General features: G+C 43.1%; 1 protein-coding gene across 11 annotated transcripts in view; it reads right to left on the reverse strand.

The window, feature by feature from the left end:
- SNCAIP (synuclein alpha interacting protein) overlaps positions 1-19,123 on the reverse strand; it is a 145,494-nt gene that overhangs the window by 65,277 nt on the left and 61,094 nt on the right. For 10 of the 11 annotated variants that reach the window (XM_080677750.1, XM_080677745.1, XM_080677751.1 and 7 more), the window contains exon 2: positions 5,386-5,488. In XM_080677750.1, the coding sequence (XP_080533876.1) occupies positions 5,386-5,442 (57 nt within the window). In that variant the 5' untranslated portion in view covers positions 5,443-5,488. Of the gene's footprint in view, positions 1-5,385; positions 5,489-19,123 lie in introns of those variants that run through there. The other variant, XM_080677744.1, reaches the window with a different exon arrangement.

Below are 19,123 nucleotides of genomic sequence, written 5' to 3' on the forward strand. Positions count from 1 at the left end.
GAGCATTATTGCCCAGGTATTGCCTGAGGATGGGTAAAATCGTCCTTATGAGGACCACTGCAGTAGACTATTTTTATCTTGGAGAAGCAGTCAAGTATTATAGCTAAAAGTATAATACTGGAGACAAAGTGTCCCTAACTAAGTGGGTGACTGTGGGCAAGTTATATAACTTGTTTCATGCTTCTGTCTCCTCATCTGTAAAATAGAGATAATAATAATAACTACCTTCTTCAGAGGATTGTTGTGATAATTAAACAGGATAGTGCCTATCCTATAGCAAGTGCTCGGTAAATGGTAACCATTATTATTGTTCCAGCAATTCCATGCACTTTCCTGTTTTTCCTTCTGATAAAAGTTTAAATGTAGGTCAAAGATCCACACAATAAATACACAATTAAAGGGGGGAAGGTTTGAGTGCAGTTACACAATTACAGATGGATGTCTTTATTTATGTTTCAGAGTGGTCAAGTTATAGAAACTCAACTATTGCATAATCCTGCATCCCAACTTGCTAAACAGCTTCAGTTATTGCTTAACATATTTTATTATTTTTTAAGTGGAGATTCCTAATTCATCAAAATTATGGGCTGCTGCCAGATGATTCTTCTGTAAACACAACTGCTCTATTGCAGTGTTAAAAAAACGTTTTTGACATGATGCCTGGTCTTTTCCCTCGAGTTCTTTCTTCACCAATGGTCATATAAATATTACTGTGTTATTCATTGAAATAATAACAAAAGCTACCATTTTTAAGAGCAACTTACTGTGTGCTAAGCTAAGTGCTTTATACATATTATTTCACTCAATCCTAAAAAAAAAAAAAAAAAAAAAAAAAAAAAACCACCTACAACAACAACAAAAAAACCTTAAAAGTTAGGTGGGTATCTCAGAGAAGTCAGCAAAGGTCAGAACACGTCTGGAGCCCAGACTGGTGCCTTCAAAGCCTATGCTTTTATTTACTTACTTATTTAATTACTTATTTATTTTTGTGTGTTTTGTGCATATTTTATTTTTTAAATCTTTATTGTTGAAAGTATGACAGGTGTCCCCCTTTTTTTCTCTGTTGACCCCTCCAATCCACTCTTATCCCCTTCCCAGGCCTTCTCAGCACTACTGTTTGTCCATGGGCTATGCATATATATACATGTGTGTGTGTGTGTGTGTGTGTATGTATGTGTATGTATGTATGTGTGTGTGTGTGTATATATATACACACATATGTGTGTGTGTGTGTATGTGTGTGTATGTATGTATGTATGTGTATATATATACTACTGGCCCGGTGCATGAAATTCGTGCACATTAAAAGGGAATTAATTATAGGAAATATTTTAATATTGCTATTTGCCCTTTCTCTATAATAGAAGTGTCAGAGATGAAAGAAAATTAGTAAAATGTATATGAAAATAATATATAAATTTATTGCCCATGGGGATGCAGCGTCAAGTCCTGCCGGTGCCATGAGACCCAGAGTCAAGTCCCCGCCCACCTGCGTGAGCCTCGAAATCGCACGAGACCCAGACCCGCCAGCACCCGCGGGGACACAGCATCAAGCCCCTGCCGGTGCCCGCGGGGATGCAGCATCAAGCCCCTGCTGGCGCCGCACAGGACTCCCCTGAGTCCCGGAGTCCTGCCCCGCAGGGCCGGCTCCACGCTGGACTCCGCCAAGTCCCGCCCCCAGCTGGTGGTGTGGGACTCCCCCGATGCCCCTCCTGGTCAAGTCCCCACCGGCACCTGCGGGGACGCAGTGTCAAGCCTTGCCGCACATACAGCCCCACCCATCTGTGTGCACCTGCCCCGCATGTAGCCTCTTGGAGATCGGTCGTTATGGCTTGAGGACGTCATGACCACAGGCTTTTTATAATATAGTATAGTGTATATATGTGTGTGTGTGTGTGTGTGTGTGTGTGTGTACTAGTATATATAGTATATATCTATATGTATATATATGTGTGTGTGTGTACTAGTATATATAGTATATATCTATATGCATATATATGTGTGTGTGTGTACTAGTATATATAGTATATATCTATATGTATATATATGTGTGTGTGTACTAGTATATATAGTATATATCTATATGTATATATATGTGTGTGTGTGTACTAGTATATATAGTATATATCTATATGCATATATCTATATGTATATATGTGTGTGTGTGTACTAGTATATATAGTATATATCTATATGTATATATGTGTGTGTGTGTGTACTAGTATATATAGTATATATCTATATGTATATATATGTGTGTGTGTGTACTAGTATATATAGTATATATCTATATGTATATATATGTGTGTGTGTGTACTAGTATATATAGTATATATCTATATGCATATATATGTGTGTGTGTGTACTAGTATATATAGTATATATCTATATGCATATATATGTGTGTGTGTGTGTACTAGTATATATAGTATATATCTATATGCATATATATGTGTGTGTGTGTACTAGTATATATAGTATATATCTATATGTATATATGTGTGTGTACTAGTATATATAGTATATATCTATATGCATATATCTATATGTATATGTGTGTGTGTACTAGTATATATAGTATATGTCTATATGTATATATGTGTGTGTACTAGTATATATAGTATATATCTATATGCATATATCTATATGTATACATGTGTGTGTATGTGTACTAGTATATATAGTATATATCTATATGCATATATCTATATGTATATATGTGTGTGTGTACTAGTATATATAGTATATATCTATATGTATATATATATGTGTGTGTGTACTAGTATATATAGTATATATCTATATGCATATGTGTGTGTGTGTGTACTAGTATATATAGTATATATCTATATGCATATATCTATATGTATATATGTGTGTGTGTGTACTAGTATATATAGCATATATCTATATGTATATATGTGTACTAGTATATATAGTATATATCTATATGTATATATATATGTGTGTGTGTACTAGTATATATAGTATATATCTATATGCATATATCTATATGTATATATGTGTGTGTGTACTAGTATATATAGTATATATCTATATGTATATATGTGTACTAGTATATATAGTATATATCTATATGCATATATATGTGTGTGTGTGTACTAGTATATATAGCATATATCTATATGTATATATGTGTACTAGTATATATAGTATATATCTATATGTATATATATATGTGTGTGTGTACTAGTATATATAGTATATATCTATATGCATATATCTATATGTATATATGTGTGTGTGTACTAGTATATATAGTATATATCTATATGCATATATATGTGTGTGTGTGTACTAGTATATATAGTATATATCTATATGTATATATGTGTACTAGTATATATAGTATATATCTATATGCATATATCTATATGTGAATGTGTGTACTAGTATATATAGTATATGTCTATATGTATATATGTGTGTGTACTAGTATATATAGTATATATCTATATGCATATATCTATATGTATATATGTGTGTGTATGTGTACTAGTATATATAGTATATATCTATATGCATATATCTATATGTATATATGTGTGTGTACTAGTATATATAGTATATATCTATATGCATATATCTATATGTATATATGTGTACTAGTATATATAGTATATATCTATATGCACATATATATATGTGTGTGTATGTGTGTGTGTGTGTGTGTGTGTGTAAATTCATTGGTTAATCTCTTCTGGTCTTTCCCCCTTTCCCTCTTAGTCTGTTGCATGCTTCAATGTCTCTGGATCTGTTTTGTTCATCAGTTTATTTTCTTCATTAGATTCCACATATAAATGGGATCATGTGATACTTGTCTTTCTCTGACTGGCTTATTTCACAAAGCCTATGTTTTTAAAAGGCAACTTCACTAGTAAAGCCCACAACTCCCCATATTAGCATTCACTCTCTTGCTCTTCCCCACTCAGCTCAAAATACCCTGACAGGAGTGGTTATAAAAGAACCACGCTCTGAACACTTTTAAGCCAAGCACAGTAACTCAGAAAAAAGACAGACAGAAAGAACGACATTACAGAAAGGAAGAAACTCACTTCAGTTGGTCTTCACAAGGATTAAAAAAACTGTCTGGAAGTGGAAGTAAGGGAAGGCTGAATTCACCTTCCCCTGGTACAAAGACTCATCTAAGGTTAAAATGGATCATTCATCAAACTCAACCCAATAATTCAATTCTTGTGTACAGTATGTGGATTTCACTTCCAAGTGGAGAGTAAAGAAGAGGACTAATGCTGTTGCCAGAGGCACGTTAAAGTAAGCTTATCTTTTTGAGACAATTTCTAGCTGTGACCCAAAGCTCTATGCTATGAAATATCAATGAAAAGTAAGGTCAGAAATTGTGTCCACCTGCCCCTGAGGCCGCCCCCACCACTGAGGCTCCTGCTGCTGCAGCAGCCCTAGCCTAGGGAAGCAGAGGAGGACTGGGGGGAGTTGGATGAGGATATGTGATTTGGTCTCTTTGACTAATCACCAAAAAGCAACTTGCTCAGCCAGCTTTATTTCTGAAACAAGGAAATAAAGCCTTACTTCTCTTAAAACAAAACAAAACAAAAAACAGTGACCTTGGAGGTTTCGAGAAGAAAAGTCACATGACTCATTCAGAAATGGCAACCTTCTCATCACAAACTCTGAGCGCCCCAGTTGGCTGGGAGGGCATGACAGGCCCACATGCGGCAGAACTGTGTGGCCCAGGACAAGTCACAGCCAGCTCTAAGCAGAGGGGCATGGAGAGGACCCCCGGAGCAGCCGTGATTCTGAGAAGTTCAGTAGCCGACAGCATTACAGGATTAAGCAGGGCTCAGAGGTCAGCTGGTCCAGTCCTTACCAATGCATGGCTCTTCCTCAGTATTCCCAACAAACATCGGATCTGCACCTTGAGGCCTAGAGTGATTGGAAGACTTCCTCTTGTTGTTCATCAGCTAAACTAACTTGGCCATCCTTCAGGCCATCTGCTTATGGACGCCAAGAGTGCTGGCTGCTCCATAGCAGGTCAGATAAAGAAAACGAAATGAATAGGGTTAATTATGTGCATAAGTAATTCTATGAAAGTGCTTACTATCGGCAGGCACTTTATAAATGTACTCAGTGAATAATTTTGGCAACAATGAAAGAGATTAGGAATGGGAGGCTCAGTCAGGTTAAATCTCACCCAAACTCACACACAATTAAGTGGAATTCATTTCTTGGTCCAGGAGACCCCAAAACCACACTTTGTCTGCCACACAGGATGTCAAGTTCTAATGTGGCTGGAAGAGTTTAGGACATAGTGACTAGATCAGAGTGAGCAGCCCATGTAGGAGAAAGCAGAATCTCCCAAAAGCATTACTTCCAAGTAGCAATACTTACGGATATGTCATCACTGAAGTCAATTTCATCCAAATCAAGGTATTCAGGGGCTTCCATTATTCTTCTTTGCACATTTTGAGTCGGGTCAAACACTCATAAATTCCTGGACAAGATAGAAAAGAAAGGCAAAAAGGTGAATTGTTTTCCAAACAAAAATCATATCTATATTTAAACAAACAAAATGAAAAAGGTAATTGGTGCCAGTGCTGCCTTTGAGTGCATTTCCTTTGTTCGAATGTCCCCAAGCTGGCTTTCCAGAAACGTCTAGTGCGGCTCCTCCTGGCCCCCGGCGTGGCTCCTCAGGGGGTACCTGTGGTCCTCTACTTCATTTGCTCCTTCCTGCCCCTCCACCCCCTAGGTCTAACGCATCCCCTGTGGTTAGACCTACAGCACATACGACGCCTTGGGTGAAAGTAGGACTTCGGGAATGGGGTGCCCTGACATCTTAGGACAGCCATATTCCAATGTCTGTGTGGGTATATCCCTGGGTGCACATCCCCGCCTGGCAAAGCAACGCACACTGGATCTCCACAGCAATAACACAAGTACGAGACAGACACCGACGAATCAACAGTAACGATACTTCAGAATTTGTAGCACAACCTCCAGTTCATTCCTCAAAAAAACATTTTAAAAGAGGCTCTAAGGACAGATTGAAATCACAGAGTTATGACTGTGTTGTCCCTGCTTCTCGCAGCCCTGCCTGCTGGTGCCAGAGTGACCGAGGCAGGCGCCAGAGTGGCCGCAGCCAGCACTTGCCTCGGGGCTGCCTGTGGCAATTCCTTACATCTGTCAGGAAGATGCATCACCTCCCAGTTCATTTTCTCATCACTTATCATCATCACCGTTGGCGGTGGCAGTGGCACCTACAGACGTCAAGACAGAAATATAGACCTCCCGGCAGTGCCTTAGTGTGCAGTCATCTTCCCAGAGCAAGATTCCCCTTCCTGCAACCTGTCTTCCTGATTATAAAAATGGCCTTATGTACTCAGACTGGAGGAGTAATTTGTTTTCTTCTCTAATCAGGGGGTATCTTGCAGAGGAGTAAGGAATACGTTACTGGGAAGTGAAAATAAATCTAGGCCAATGAAAACGAGTTCATCAATATAAGATCAAGAATGTAAAAATACCTGTTTTAAAAGTAAACTCTTATTCTGAAGGCATTGCTTTTTCATTGTATGTTTTTAAAAAGCTACACAAAGAAGAGAATGACAATAAAGGAGAAATTGATTGCTTGCCATACCATACCTCAAACCCATCACTTGAGTTTTAGTGTTTCCTCTCCTTCCCTTCTCACATGAATGTACCATTTTTTTATATTTTTAAAATTATGGCAGATGCAGAATTGGTCCAAGAAAGGATTAGGAATCCCACTACTATGTTCAAATGAGATTATTCATTTAAAATAAACATTGAAAGTTCTTCTGAAATCACAATAAGGTTTAAAATAAAAACCAATATATATTTATAAATATATGTATATATCCAGAAATTTTATTATTTCTAGAAATCTAAAACTAGGTCTTAAACACATTGCTTGTTACAAAAAAAATAGCACTTTTCCTCTTAATCCTCATGAAGCTTTTCAGAGAAAAACATACACTCGTACTTGCAAATTACTCAAAATAATGTTCTCTTCCATTCTGCTGGGTTCTGAGACAATCCAGGTTCTTTGGATTCCAGCTTGTCAGTAATAGACTTCCTTCCAATCCAATTTCTCTGTACTAAGTCTGTTCTCCACAATGCACTGTTGAATTACAGACTATTCTCATAGCTTTGGTGAACACAAAGATGATGCTGGGTGTAGGATGGGATGCAGACATGGAAACACAGGGAGATGAAGCAGAGAAACACTCCTGAAAGCAGGGACGGAGTGAGTCTTTACTTATATGGTAACACAAAATGAAACGCAAAATGCAAATTAACAAGTAATCAGTGAGCCCCTGTTTGAGTCGTTCTGACAATATAAAAAGCAACATACACTCAAAGTGTAGCCGTTCTCATGGGACATATCCAGTGGATAACATAAATCACTAGAGACCCAGTGCATGAAATTCATGCAGGGGAGCAGGGGCGGTCCCTCAGCCTGTCCTGCGCCCTCTCACAAGCCAGGACCCATTGGGTAGGATTCCTAGGCCTGGTCGGTGGTCAGGACCTATCAGGGCTCCCCCTCCCCCTGCTGCCAGCAGCTGGCCCCGCCCCCGCCACTGCCACTGCTTGCCATCTGTATGGCACTGACCCTCCTCCCCCGCCACTGGCCACCTCCCTCTGTGGGCAACAGGCGTGAGATGAGATTGCTTGGCTGGCCTGGGCCTCCCTCTGTGGGCCTATCAATCGTGGAGGCCCCAGATTGACCGCCCTGCAGAGGGAGGCCCCGCCCACCCGGCCGGGGCTCTGCAATCGATTGCCGCGCAGAGGGTGGCCTGGGCCTCCCTCTTTGGGGCAATCGATCGCGGAGGCCCCCCATCAATTGCCTTGCAGAGGGTGGCCGTGGGGTGATGGCGGGGTCCCCTCCATCTGCAGAGTGATCGTGGGGTGATGGCAGGGTCCCCTGACCAATCGCATCGCACCCGCCTTGGCTGGCCTGGAGCCAGTGCGTGTCATGGCATGGTCGTCTGGATGGCCATTCTGCTGTTCGGTCATTCAGTCGATTTGCATATTACACTGTTATTATTATAGATGATTTTAAAGCAGAACATCTTTACATTTGGACTTGGAGGATGACAATGAGATTCTTTATTCTGTAGTCCAGAACACAAGAGTTACAATAGTTATAGTCCATTGCTGGAAGCCCTGGCCACTGTTCATATTTATCTCAGTGGGTGGGATGGTCCAACCTCAAAATAAAGGGTCCTAGCATCCAGGACCCTCTTTTACTTCCTAATGGGCCTCCATGTGCAATGCAGCCATCTCCTTTAAGATGCCTTCTTCTACAGCCCAGTTCCTTTGGTCTTTTTTTTTTTTAAAATCATTATTGTTGAAAGTATTACACTTGTCCCCTTTTGTCCCCCACTGACCCTTCCCACCCCACTTCCTCGCCCCACCCAGGCCTTCCTCACACTACAGTCTGTGCCCAGGGGTTATGCATATTATGCATGTAAATTCTCTGAGATTCATCAGTCTTGTTCCATGCTTCCATGTCTCTGGATCTAGTCTGGTTTTAAAGCTTCTCTCTTGCAAGGTGCCACTTTAAAAGTATTACATCCTCATTTATAATGTGCAAAAATCCCTGTGGTTCACCAATCCCAGCCACATTCCCCGCATTAATTGCTTCTTTTCAGTTGAGGGTGAGTCCACAGTTGTCCCATGGTCATTGCCTCCTCCTTCCTCATCTGCCCGTCCACTGAGCACCTGGCACCCTCGGTACTCCGGTGTGGAATTAAGGCCATGATAGGAAGGGATGAATGAGGTCAGGTTAGAGCAGCGGCTGCAAATAATCCAACCTGATAAGGACACCGAGCGAGGCTGTGGGCGCTTTTTTCATCCTGCTCGGCTGGCACCATTCCACCCTGCACACCAGCCCCAGGAAACCAGCAAGGCCCTTTTCTGACCAAGGACGCACGGGCTCTGATGGAGCGCACAGCTACAGAGGGCATACACCCGAGGCCCGTGAGCCGAGTCTGGCCCACAGATGTGATGTGTTTGGCCCTAACAGCGTTTTAAAAATAATCAGATCAGCTGCCAACATGTAGACCTTGGGTGATTTCACATTGAATTCTGGACTTCTGGCTTCACTTAAAAAATATCTGAAGCTGTGGCAGCACAGGTCTGCATTCCGCATGACGAGAGTTGGCGTCAGCGGAGCTGCAGCTGCCCTACCTGGCCAGGAGGCCTCTCCCCAGTCCACCAGCCCCTCCCATCTGCTTTCCTCATGGACAGGCCCTGCCTGGCCTTGGGGGCATTTGAGTGTAGGGCCTTTCAAAGGAATTCAGTATTAAACAATAAGCACCCCCCTCCTCCTACTTTTTTTCTTATTGGTGCCTCCTGCCAGTATTGTTTACTTCATTTGTATTTTAAGATTATTTTAAATTCTCATACCACAATAGCAATAAAATAAAATTTCTTACAAATTAACTACCAGCATGTTACAATTTGTGCTTTTACAGGGCCTTCGTTCTATCTCACAGTATTAGAAAAAGAAAACCTTCAGGAACATAATAAAGGGTTACGAGGTGGAGGTTGTATCTCCCTCCTTTTATAACTAGAGGAAGGAAGGGATCATGCCTGTGATGGGCACTGTGGGTTTACATGGCGGCACCTCCCTGTTGCTGTGAGTAGAGGGGAAGCTGTGTGCCAAGTGCAAGCCCAAAAAAAGACCGAAGCCATCCTTCCTCTGGCCAGACCAGCAGCTTGGACGCAAGAGAGCCAACCTTATTCAAGGCCAATGAGAGTGGGTTCATGCCTATGTGAAAATATTTTCAGCCTCCCCAGAAAGGGCAGTGCAGCTTAAAATCCTTTACATGAGATTTTATTACTATGCATCATAGTTGGCCTTGGGCTGCTTGGGATCCCAGGACCCAGTCATTTATGAATTTGTGCTGCACCCCACCCTCTCAGCCCTGGCCCTACAAGCTGCAGTCTGTCCGCCCAGGTTCCTTGAGGTCCCTGGGGCTTTCTTTTGTATTGCTACCCCTACCACCCAACAGACCTCTCACGAGGTCTGCCTGCCTTCAGTACCCATGAGTCCATTTCAGCTCAGCTTTTAATTGCTCTTCACTGATGCTGGCAATTTTCAATTTTGTCATTCAATTAGGCAGGCGTGCTGTGTGTTTAACATTTTCATAGGGGGTAGAGGTGAAGACGGAGATTGGGCAGGGGATGAGACTAGAAAAAAGTAAAGGAAATATTTTCCAATGTTTCAGCTCTACCAATTTGGGTAGGAAAGTTTGTAGGGACGTGCAGACACAGGGCTAGGAGGTGGGACCTGCATATTGTGCAGAATCTGCTGGTGACACATTGCCCCCCCCCCTTCTTTTGATGTGCCCAAAGCACTGGGAGAAACTTTACTCAAACTCCAAACGGATGCTTGGCTGGAGAAAACAAAGAACAAAATAAGCAGCATCAACTATACTCAATGTCTGCAGGGTTTTTCCTACTCCACTGAGTTTTGATAAACTGCCAAGAACAGAAGTTCCTCCAGTCCCTGTTAAAGTTTGTGGGAGGGGCTCCTTAGCCCTAATGGGTCTATCAACACCATGTCACCTTCTCATGAGTGGCCTCAATGATGGCCCAAAAGCTTCCTTTAAGGTAAGATTCAATTTGGGAAAGAGCTCAAAGCAACTATGAGACCTACTGGATAATAAAAATCAGACAAGCAATTTAAAAAATAGCCTCCCCCTCTACTAGTCTGATATTCAGGTGATATTTTAAAAATTGTTTTGGTTGTGACTTGAAAATTGACTCTGAAAATAATTCCAAACGGAGACGTCCAAAAATCTGTTGGGGAATGGCAGCATCACTGGAAAAAGCTTGGAGTGGCCAACAAAATTTCTTTGAGAAAACTACACGCCTTTAACATACATGCTCTGGTGTGCTTGGCTCACAAAAAAGGGGCTTACTGATTGTGACTACAGTCACATATCACATAAATGGCTCGAATGAAATTCTTCTTAGCATGAATTGCCTCACTCCGTTTTACAAGGAGTCAGCACTGTTTCGTTCTGAAGGCTCGTGTTACACAGATTTCTCCTCTTTTGCCAAAGTCGCTGTTGCCACATTTACCAGTAAACTAGGAGGCCCAGCAATTAAAAGTAAGTTAAGGCTCGTCAAAATAAATGAGCAGAGTACATTCGGTGATGAGGTAACTCAACTGATTTGTATTGCAACTTCTCTCTTTACTCTCTAATTCGCCAATACTTGGGAAAACAGAGTAATTCCCTATACCCCTACACACACTCACAGCCAAATTTTTATTGGGATAAATTTTCAGTTTGAAAGCCTGCACATAAGATACCGGACTTTCTTCACTATAGCAAGAGCTTTAAAAAAAAATCACAAACTAAGTACTGGAATACTTGGGTGGAAAAAAGTGTAATATATGAAATGTTGTCCCCAGTTGGCTCAGTAGCTTGGCTGGCAAGGAAGCGACTCATTCCAAATGTTGGATTCAGTTTCTTTCACTCTCTGACTTAACAGTCGCCAGAAGCATGGCAGTGGCTAAATGTCTAGTCCTGAAGCAGAAAAATGATAGAGGCAAGAAACTTCTACTGGAAAGAGGCAACTAAAGGAGAGCCAAGAAGCACACAGGGGGACCCAGAGGGAAAGCACAAGCTGGTCAGATTTCACCCACTTCTTCACTTACGGAATATTCCTGGTGCACATGCTGGAGGAGATGTACACTACGCTCCACGCCTGTGCGGGGCATACAGTACAAGGGAGACAGACAAGAAAACAAACCATTAGAATATAATGCAGTCCTTGCTTAGACAAATAAATGCACAGCAGTCTGAGACACCTAACCTAGACCTTGGCAATGAGGGAAGTCTGCCTAGTAGATGTGAAATCTAAGCTGAAAGCTGGAAGATGAGGGTGTGGATGGAGAGGGAGTTGTAGGGGCAGAAGGAAGTGTTCCAGATAGTAGTGATGTTAGGACAAAGGTCTCAAGGTCTGGGCGGTTCTTACTAAATGCTAGTCTTGCTATGTTAAAATGCAGCACGGCATTTTGCAGATGCAGCTGTAACCTGATGAGCTTGACCAGAACCCAACCTGGTAAGTTTAGCCACTGCCAAGAAGAAATCAACATGTAATTAACCAAATAGTGTACATAAGCAATGGCTAAGCCTCCCTTCGGGGAGACCGAGCTTTCTTGCTGCAAGTAAATAAAACTACCTAATGACAACCACGTCTCGTTCTTGACTAGAGCACTCCAAGCAGTGAATCCCTTGAGTTTGGTAATGGTTACAGCATGCGCAAAGGCCTAGAGGTGAGAATTCTGAAATAGAATTTCCAGAAAGATGAATAATACTGATTTAGTCTCTATTACTCTTTTTATCTACAAAAAGGGGGTCTTGAATTGTGAGGGCCAAGCTGGGATGATAAGCAGGGGTAGTTGGGGGAGTATTTCCAAAACCAGAGTGTAAACACAGCACATCTTCTTTGAATATCAAATTTTCTGGCAAGTTTGGAGAAAATACAAGTGCATGTTTGCTATCAAAAAGGAAACTTCAATGGAATGTATTGAGCCTGAACCAGCTCCTGGGGAAGGGATATTATATTTTCTGTTTGAACACCCACAAAAACATTCATAAAGCAAAACTTTGCACCAAGGTCTGGATCTGTGTGCTTTTATATATAACTAGAGGCCTGGTGCATGAAATTCGTGCACAGGGGGGGGGGGGGTGTCCCTCAGCCCAGCATGCACCCTCTCCAATCTGGGACCCCTCAAGGGATATCCGACTGCCCGGGCAGTCGGACATCCCTCTCACAATCCAGGACTGCTGGTTCCCAACTGCTCGCCTGCCTGCCTTCCTGATTGCCCCTAACCACTTCTGCTTGCCAGCTTGATCACCCCCTAACCACTCCCCTGCCAGCCTGATTGATGCCTAAAATGCTCCCCTGCCATCCTGTTTGCTCCTAACTGCCCTCCCCTGCAGGCCTGGTCACCCCTAACTGCCCTCCCCTGCAGGCCTGGGTCCCTCCCAACTGTCTTTCCCTGCAGGCCTGGTCACCCCCAACTTCCCTCCTCTGCCGGCTTGGTCACCCCTAACTGCCCTCCCCTGCAGGCTTGATCGCCCCCAACTGCCCTCCCTTGCAGGCCTGGTCCCTCCCAACTGCCCTCCCCTGCTGGCCATCTTGTGGTGGCCATCTTGTGTCCACATGGGAGCAGCCACCTTGTGTGTTGGAGTGATGGTCAATCTGCATATTACTCTTTTATTAGATAGGATAGAGGCCTGGTGCACGGGTGGGGGCCAGCTGGTTTGCCCTGAAGGGTGTCCCAGATCAGGGTGGGGGTTCCCTCGGGGCGTGAGGTGGCCTGGGCGAGGGGCCTGTGGTGGTTTGCAGGCCGGCCACGCCCCCTGGCGACCCAAGCGGAGGCCCTGGTATCTGGGGTTTATTTATCTTCTACAATTGAAAGTTTGTAGCCTGGAGCGGAGCCAAGCCTTCTGCTTGCTCCATGGTGGCAGTCATTTCTCTTGGGATTTATGTATCTTCTATAATTGAAACTCTGTAGCCTTAAGCGGAGGCCTGGGCCAGCCAGGGTTTGCGGAAAGCTTGGCTTCCTCCATCACCAGGGGCAACCCTAGCCTCCTGCTCTTTCCAGCTCCCTGACTGCCCCATTTCTGTTTGGATTTATGTATCTTCTATCACTGAAACTTTGTAGCCTTGAGTGGAGGCCTAGGTCGGCAAGGGCAGGCGGAAAGCTTGGCTTGCTCCATTGCCGGGGAAACCCAAGCCTCCCTCCTGCTCTCTGTGGCCATAGCCATCTTGGTTGGGTTTATTTGCATATTCGCTCCTGATTGTCTTGTGGGTGTAGCGGAATGATGGTTAATTTGCATATTACTCTTTTATTAGATAGGATCTCTTATTTATGTTTCACAAAGACCCTGAGACACACATCCTATCTAATAAAAGAGTAATATGAAAATTAACCATCACTCCACTACACCCACAAGCCACGCCCACAAGCCAATCAGGAGCGAATATGCAAATAAACCCAACCAAGATGGCTATGGCCACAGAGAGCAGGAGGGAGGCTTGGGTTTCCCCGGCAATGGAGGAAGCCAAGCTTTCCGCCTGCCCTTGCCAGCCTAGGCCTCCACTCAAAGCTACAAAGTTTCAATTATAGAAGATACATAAATCTAAACAGAAATGGCTGCCACCATGGAGCAAGCAGAAGGCTTGGCTCTGCTCCAGGCTACAAACTTTCAATTGTAGAAGATAAATAAACCCCAGATACCAGGGCCTCCGCTTGGGTCGCCAGGGGGCGTGGCTGGCCTGCAAACCACCACAGGCCCCTCGCCCAGGCCACCTCACGCCCCGAGGGAACCCCCACCCTGATCCGGGACACCCTTCAGGGCAAACCAGCTGGCCCCCACCCATGCACCAGGCCTCTATCCTATCTAATAAAAGAGTAATATGCAGATTGACCATTACTCCAACACACAAGATGGCTGCCCCATGTGGTCAAAGATCCTGCCCCCATGTGGACACAAGATGGCCACCACAAGATGGCCAGCAGGGGAGGGCAGTTGGGAGGGACCAGGCCTGCAAGGGAGGGCAGTTGGGGGCGATCAAGCCTGCAGGGGAGGGCAGTTAGGGGTGACCAAGCTGGCAGAGGAGGGAAGTTGGGGGCGACCAGGCCTGCAGGGAAAGGCAGTTGGGAGGGACCCAGGCCTGCAGGGGAGAGCAGTTGGGGGGGACCAGGCCTGCAGGGGAGGGCAGTTAGGGGTGACCAGGCCTGCAGGGGAGGGCAGTTGGGGGGGACCCAGGCCTGCAGGGGTGAGCAGTTAGGGGTGACCAGGCCTGCACGGGAGGGCAGTTAAGGGAAAACAGGCTGGCAGGGGAGCAGTTAGGCATCAATCAGGCTGGCAGGGGAGTGGTTAGCAGGGGTGGGCAAACTTTTTGACTCGAGGACCACAATGGGTTCTTAAACTGGACCGGAGGGCCGGAACAAAAGCATGGATGGAGTGTTTGTGTGAACTAATATAAATTCAAAGTAAAGGAGCGGAGGGGAGAGCAAGAGAACCCTCCACTCTTTCGGCTCCGCGGGCTGGATAGAACAGCCGAACGGGCCAGATCCGGCCCGCGGGCCATAGTTTGCCCATGGCTGGGTTAGGGGGTGATCAGGCTGGCGGCAGAAGTAGTTAGGGGCAATCAGGAAGGCAGGCAGGCAAGCAGTTGGGATCCAGCAGTCCCGGATTGTGAGGAGGATGTCTGACTGCCCTCGAGGGGTCCCAGATTGGAGAGGGTGCAGGCTGGGCTGAGGGACACCCCCCTCCACCGTGCATGAATTTCGTGCACTGGGCCTCTAATACCTTTATAATGTCTTTCGTGGGGACAAGGAAACCAAAGTTCAGAGAGTTTCTATAATTGCCTCACAGACACACAGCCAGGAGTTCTGATGTTAAATTTGCTTTTCTTCATTATTTCAGCATGCAAAACTGCAATGGTGAAGTAATGCCTTACATTTGTTAAAACATTTTTTAAAATCACCTTCACTATATTTTTAATTTGACTTTATTTATTACAACTCTGTATTGCCTTTTGCAATCATATTCTAACTATTTTACAGATGGCAAAGCTCAGAAATGTTTGGCTAAGGTTGTGCACTACCAAGTAGGGTCAACATCAGCTCCAACAATCCATGCCCAATAACAAGTCCAGAGCTCTTCTGATTCACCTCCCCTGCCCAGATTTCTCTGAAATGTGGGCATGTCTTTAAATCATATAGGTCAGAATTCCACAGACATCCTCAGCCCTGGATTGTATTGCTTTTGGTGTTTACCAACTGTAACTCCAAATGAATTGTTCTTTCCTCTCTCTGGCAGAGACTAAATGAAAATGGTAGGAGTGATCATCATCATGAGAGAAACGTGTATAGACCTTTACGTCCCTAACTTACCTTGCCCACAGATATCACTGATCTAGTCTCTGGAACATTACTAGTATATTCCATAGCCAAATCATTTAACACTTAAATATCATCGTAAAGAGAAAATCTGATTATGATGATCTTTCCTTGCACTTTATTTTAAAGGGCAAGTAAGATAGTATTAATCAGATTTTCTCTTACGATGATATTTAAGTGTTAAATGATTTGGCTATGGAATTCTAGATGTCAGGACTGCTCTGACAAATCCTCATAGTGGTTGGCCTTTTAGTAGTTTGCAGCCCTAGATTATAGTTTAAAATACTTGCAAGTGATTTGGGGGTCATTTAATTATTTCTAAAATCTTAATACAGAGCATGAACCAACTTATATTAGAAGTTCAGAGCTTGAAAAGACCTTATATATTTTTTAATTTATCGTTATTGTTGAAAGTATTACATTTTAAGCCTAGAGGTAGAGATACTTTTAAATTTGTGTGTGCGTGAGATTAAAAGTGGGTTTAATATTTAAAATTATTTTTGGAAAGAAGGAAAAATATCCATGTTCACAGTAGCTGCACAAGAGAAGTAAAAAGAATGCACAACAGAAAAAACTTTATAAACATACACATAAATGCAAGATAAAATATATTGTATTCAGTTCTAGATGCCACTTCTTAAGAACGCCACAGGTAAATTGGAATGTCCTAAGACAGAGTAAGGAAGTCAAGATAGGCTGTGTTTGGAAAACTGTCATGTAGCACAGCTAAGGAAACATCTAACTTGCAGAGACAAAAGCACTCTTCTTGCGCTCTAAGGATCTAAAGAGCCATCAGATAAAAGGAGAATTTGCCTTCAAGGACAGTCCCTAGAAGAAATTTCAGGGATGCCAAACTCAGCAAAGACTTCCTATTAATGACACCTGGAATGGGCTGATTGTGGGGTGGCAGCTTTATGAGATCATAATCACCCCACTAAGAACCCATTCATATGGAGGTCTGGAGGGATCCTTAGAGGGAGGAAAAACAGGATCACACATTGGGAAGGAGGAATAGGTTACCTTCTAACTCAAAGATTCTGTGCGGTCTGAGATGGCAGTAGAAACACCCCTGAAGCAAAACCAGGACCTCAGGACAGTCCTGACCCACTTCAACCCCTCTCCAGGGTGCTACAGTGACACTCTCTGCTGAACTTCCCTTATCCTACGTCATCAGCCATCCTGATCCCACCATGAATGTGAATAAAATATGGAGGTTTAAGAGAGGGGAGGGAGGAGGAGGAGGGGAAGAAGGAGAGAGAAAATACTTTTAAAAAGAAAACTGAAATGTTCATTCAATGAGAATATGATTTACTCTCTGTTGTAGATGAAACTTATTGATTCCACAAGGACAAAACTATGACCTAATGCGGTCCAAACAGAAAGAAAGTATCTGGGAAGAAAAAGGAAACATTTCTAGCACTAGGAAGTTGAGCCTGGGCTTAAGCCAACTGTGGCTTGCACAGGCTTCTGGAAAGGAACTATGGAATAATTTGGGAACTGGATCCCTTACACAGTCATGTACAGGAAACTATCCAAATCCAAGTTCCAAATTTTTGGCACACCTGAAGTGGTCATGCTTTACTCCTGATTTTGCAAAGATTGCTTGATTTCTACAGTGGATTTGTTTGGCAATTATTATTGAGAATGTATGGAGTACAGATGACAATCCTGATTCCCATTTTAGAGCTGAGTAGACATAACAGCAAAATGCATGGGGAGCTTTAAAGACTACCCAGATCAAGAGTCAGTTGTCCTGGCTTCACTCTCATACCTCTCAGTGTTTGCGAGGACTAAACTTCTGGGCAACACCAGACCAGTGGTGCTCAAAGTTCAGCGTGCATGAGAATCATCCCAAAGGCTTATTAAAACAGATTGCTGAGTCCATCTCCAAGAGTTTCTGATTCAGTAGGTCTGGGTTGGAGCCTGAGAATGTACATTTCTAACAAGTTTCCAGGTGATGTTGGTTCTGCTGGTCCCAGAACCACATTTGAGAACTGCTATCTAAGATCAATGACTTGTCCCAGCCTGGACTACATCTGCACTTAATTAAAAGATGGTGACCTCTTCCCCACATCCCCCTTTTCCACAGATGGTAACTTCATTATGCAGGATCCATGCCTAGTGCCCTTCTGATTAAACTGCCTCAGTGGACTTCACTAAGCATTCCCCATGAAGACCACCCAGAAACCTCAGAAGGTCTCAAATTTGTGTGTTTGTGTGTGTGTGTGCTCAGGTTAATTCCCAGTACTATACAAGGGACAGACGTTGGAATAAAAACCCTACAAAATTTGGGTCTGGGTTACTTTAAAATTTCCTTTCTCCATAGTACTTCATGGCAGCAAATATTTTGTAAGTTTCTCCTGTTAATGAGATCCAGGTTTATAATTTTATATGCAGCCTTTTTAGAGCAAGAATCTCAATGTAGGGATATCCATTCATCAGAACTACAATATAACAGATCTCATGTCTACTAATAAAGGAGGAAAATAGAAAAATGCAAGAATCTAATAACAATTAGCTTAAAATTCAATGATTACACAACATGTACGCATCATAAGATATTTAAAATAATTAGTCATCGAGTCTAGAGCAGTCCAAATGCATATATTAGCTGTGAAAAATAAAATCCTGCTCATGTATTTTCAAATATAATTATAACTAGAAGCGTGATGCACAAAATTCGTGACTGGGTAGGGTCCCTAGGCCTGGCTGGTGATCTGTTGGGTGACTAGTGGGGCAATCGGGGGCCCCTGCTGGCACCTGCCTTGGCTGGCCTGGGACCTATGGGCTGAGGGCAGCTCCTGCATTGAGCGTCTGTTCCCTGGTGGTCAGTGTGCATCATAGCAACCAGTCATTAGACCAAGGTTTCCGCTGTTTGGTCTATTTGCATATTAGGATATAGGATGTGCTTATTTTTACTGAATCCAAATCCAGAAATCAGATTGTTAAGATTTTATCAATTCCTTCAATTAAAATGTTCCAATTTAATAACCAAAAGAAGAAATAAACTCCCTATAAAATAAAGGTCCCTTTTTTTCTGAAGAAGAGTATAGTTTGATATTTAGGTTATTAAGCAAGCATAGTGGGCTAAATGTCTGTAATAACAATACTGGCACATAAATGCATACACAGATATTGTCATTTAGCAAACACTAATTCTTTAATCCAATG

Source organism: Plecotus auritus (assembly GCF_963455305.1).
Source record: "Plecotus auritus genome assembly, chromosome: 7".
NCBI classification, from domain to species: domain Eukaryota; kingdom Metazoa; phylum Chordata; class Mammalia; order Chiroptera; family Vespertilionidae; genus Plecotus; species Plecotus auritus.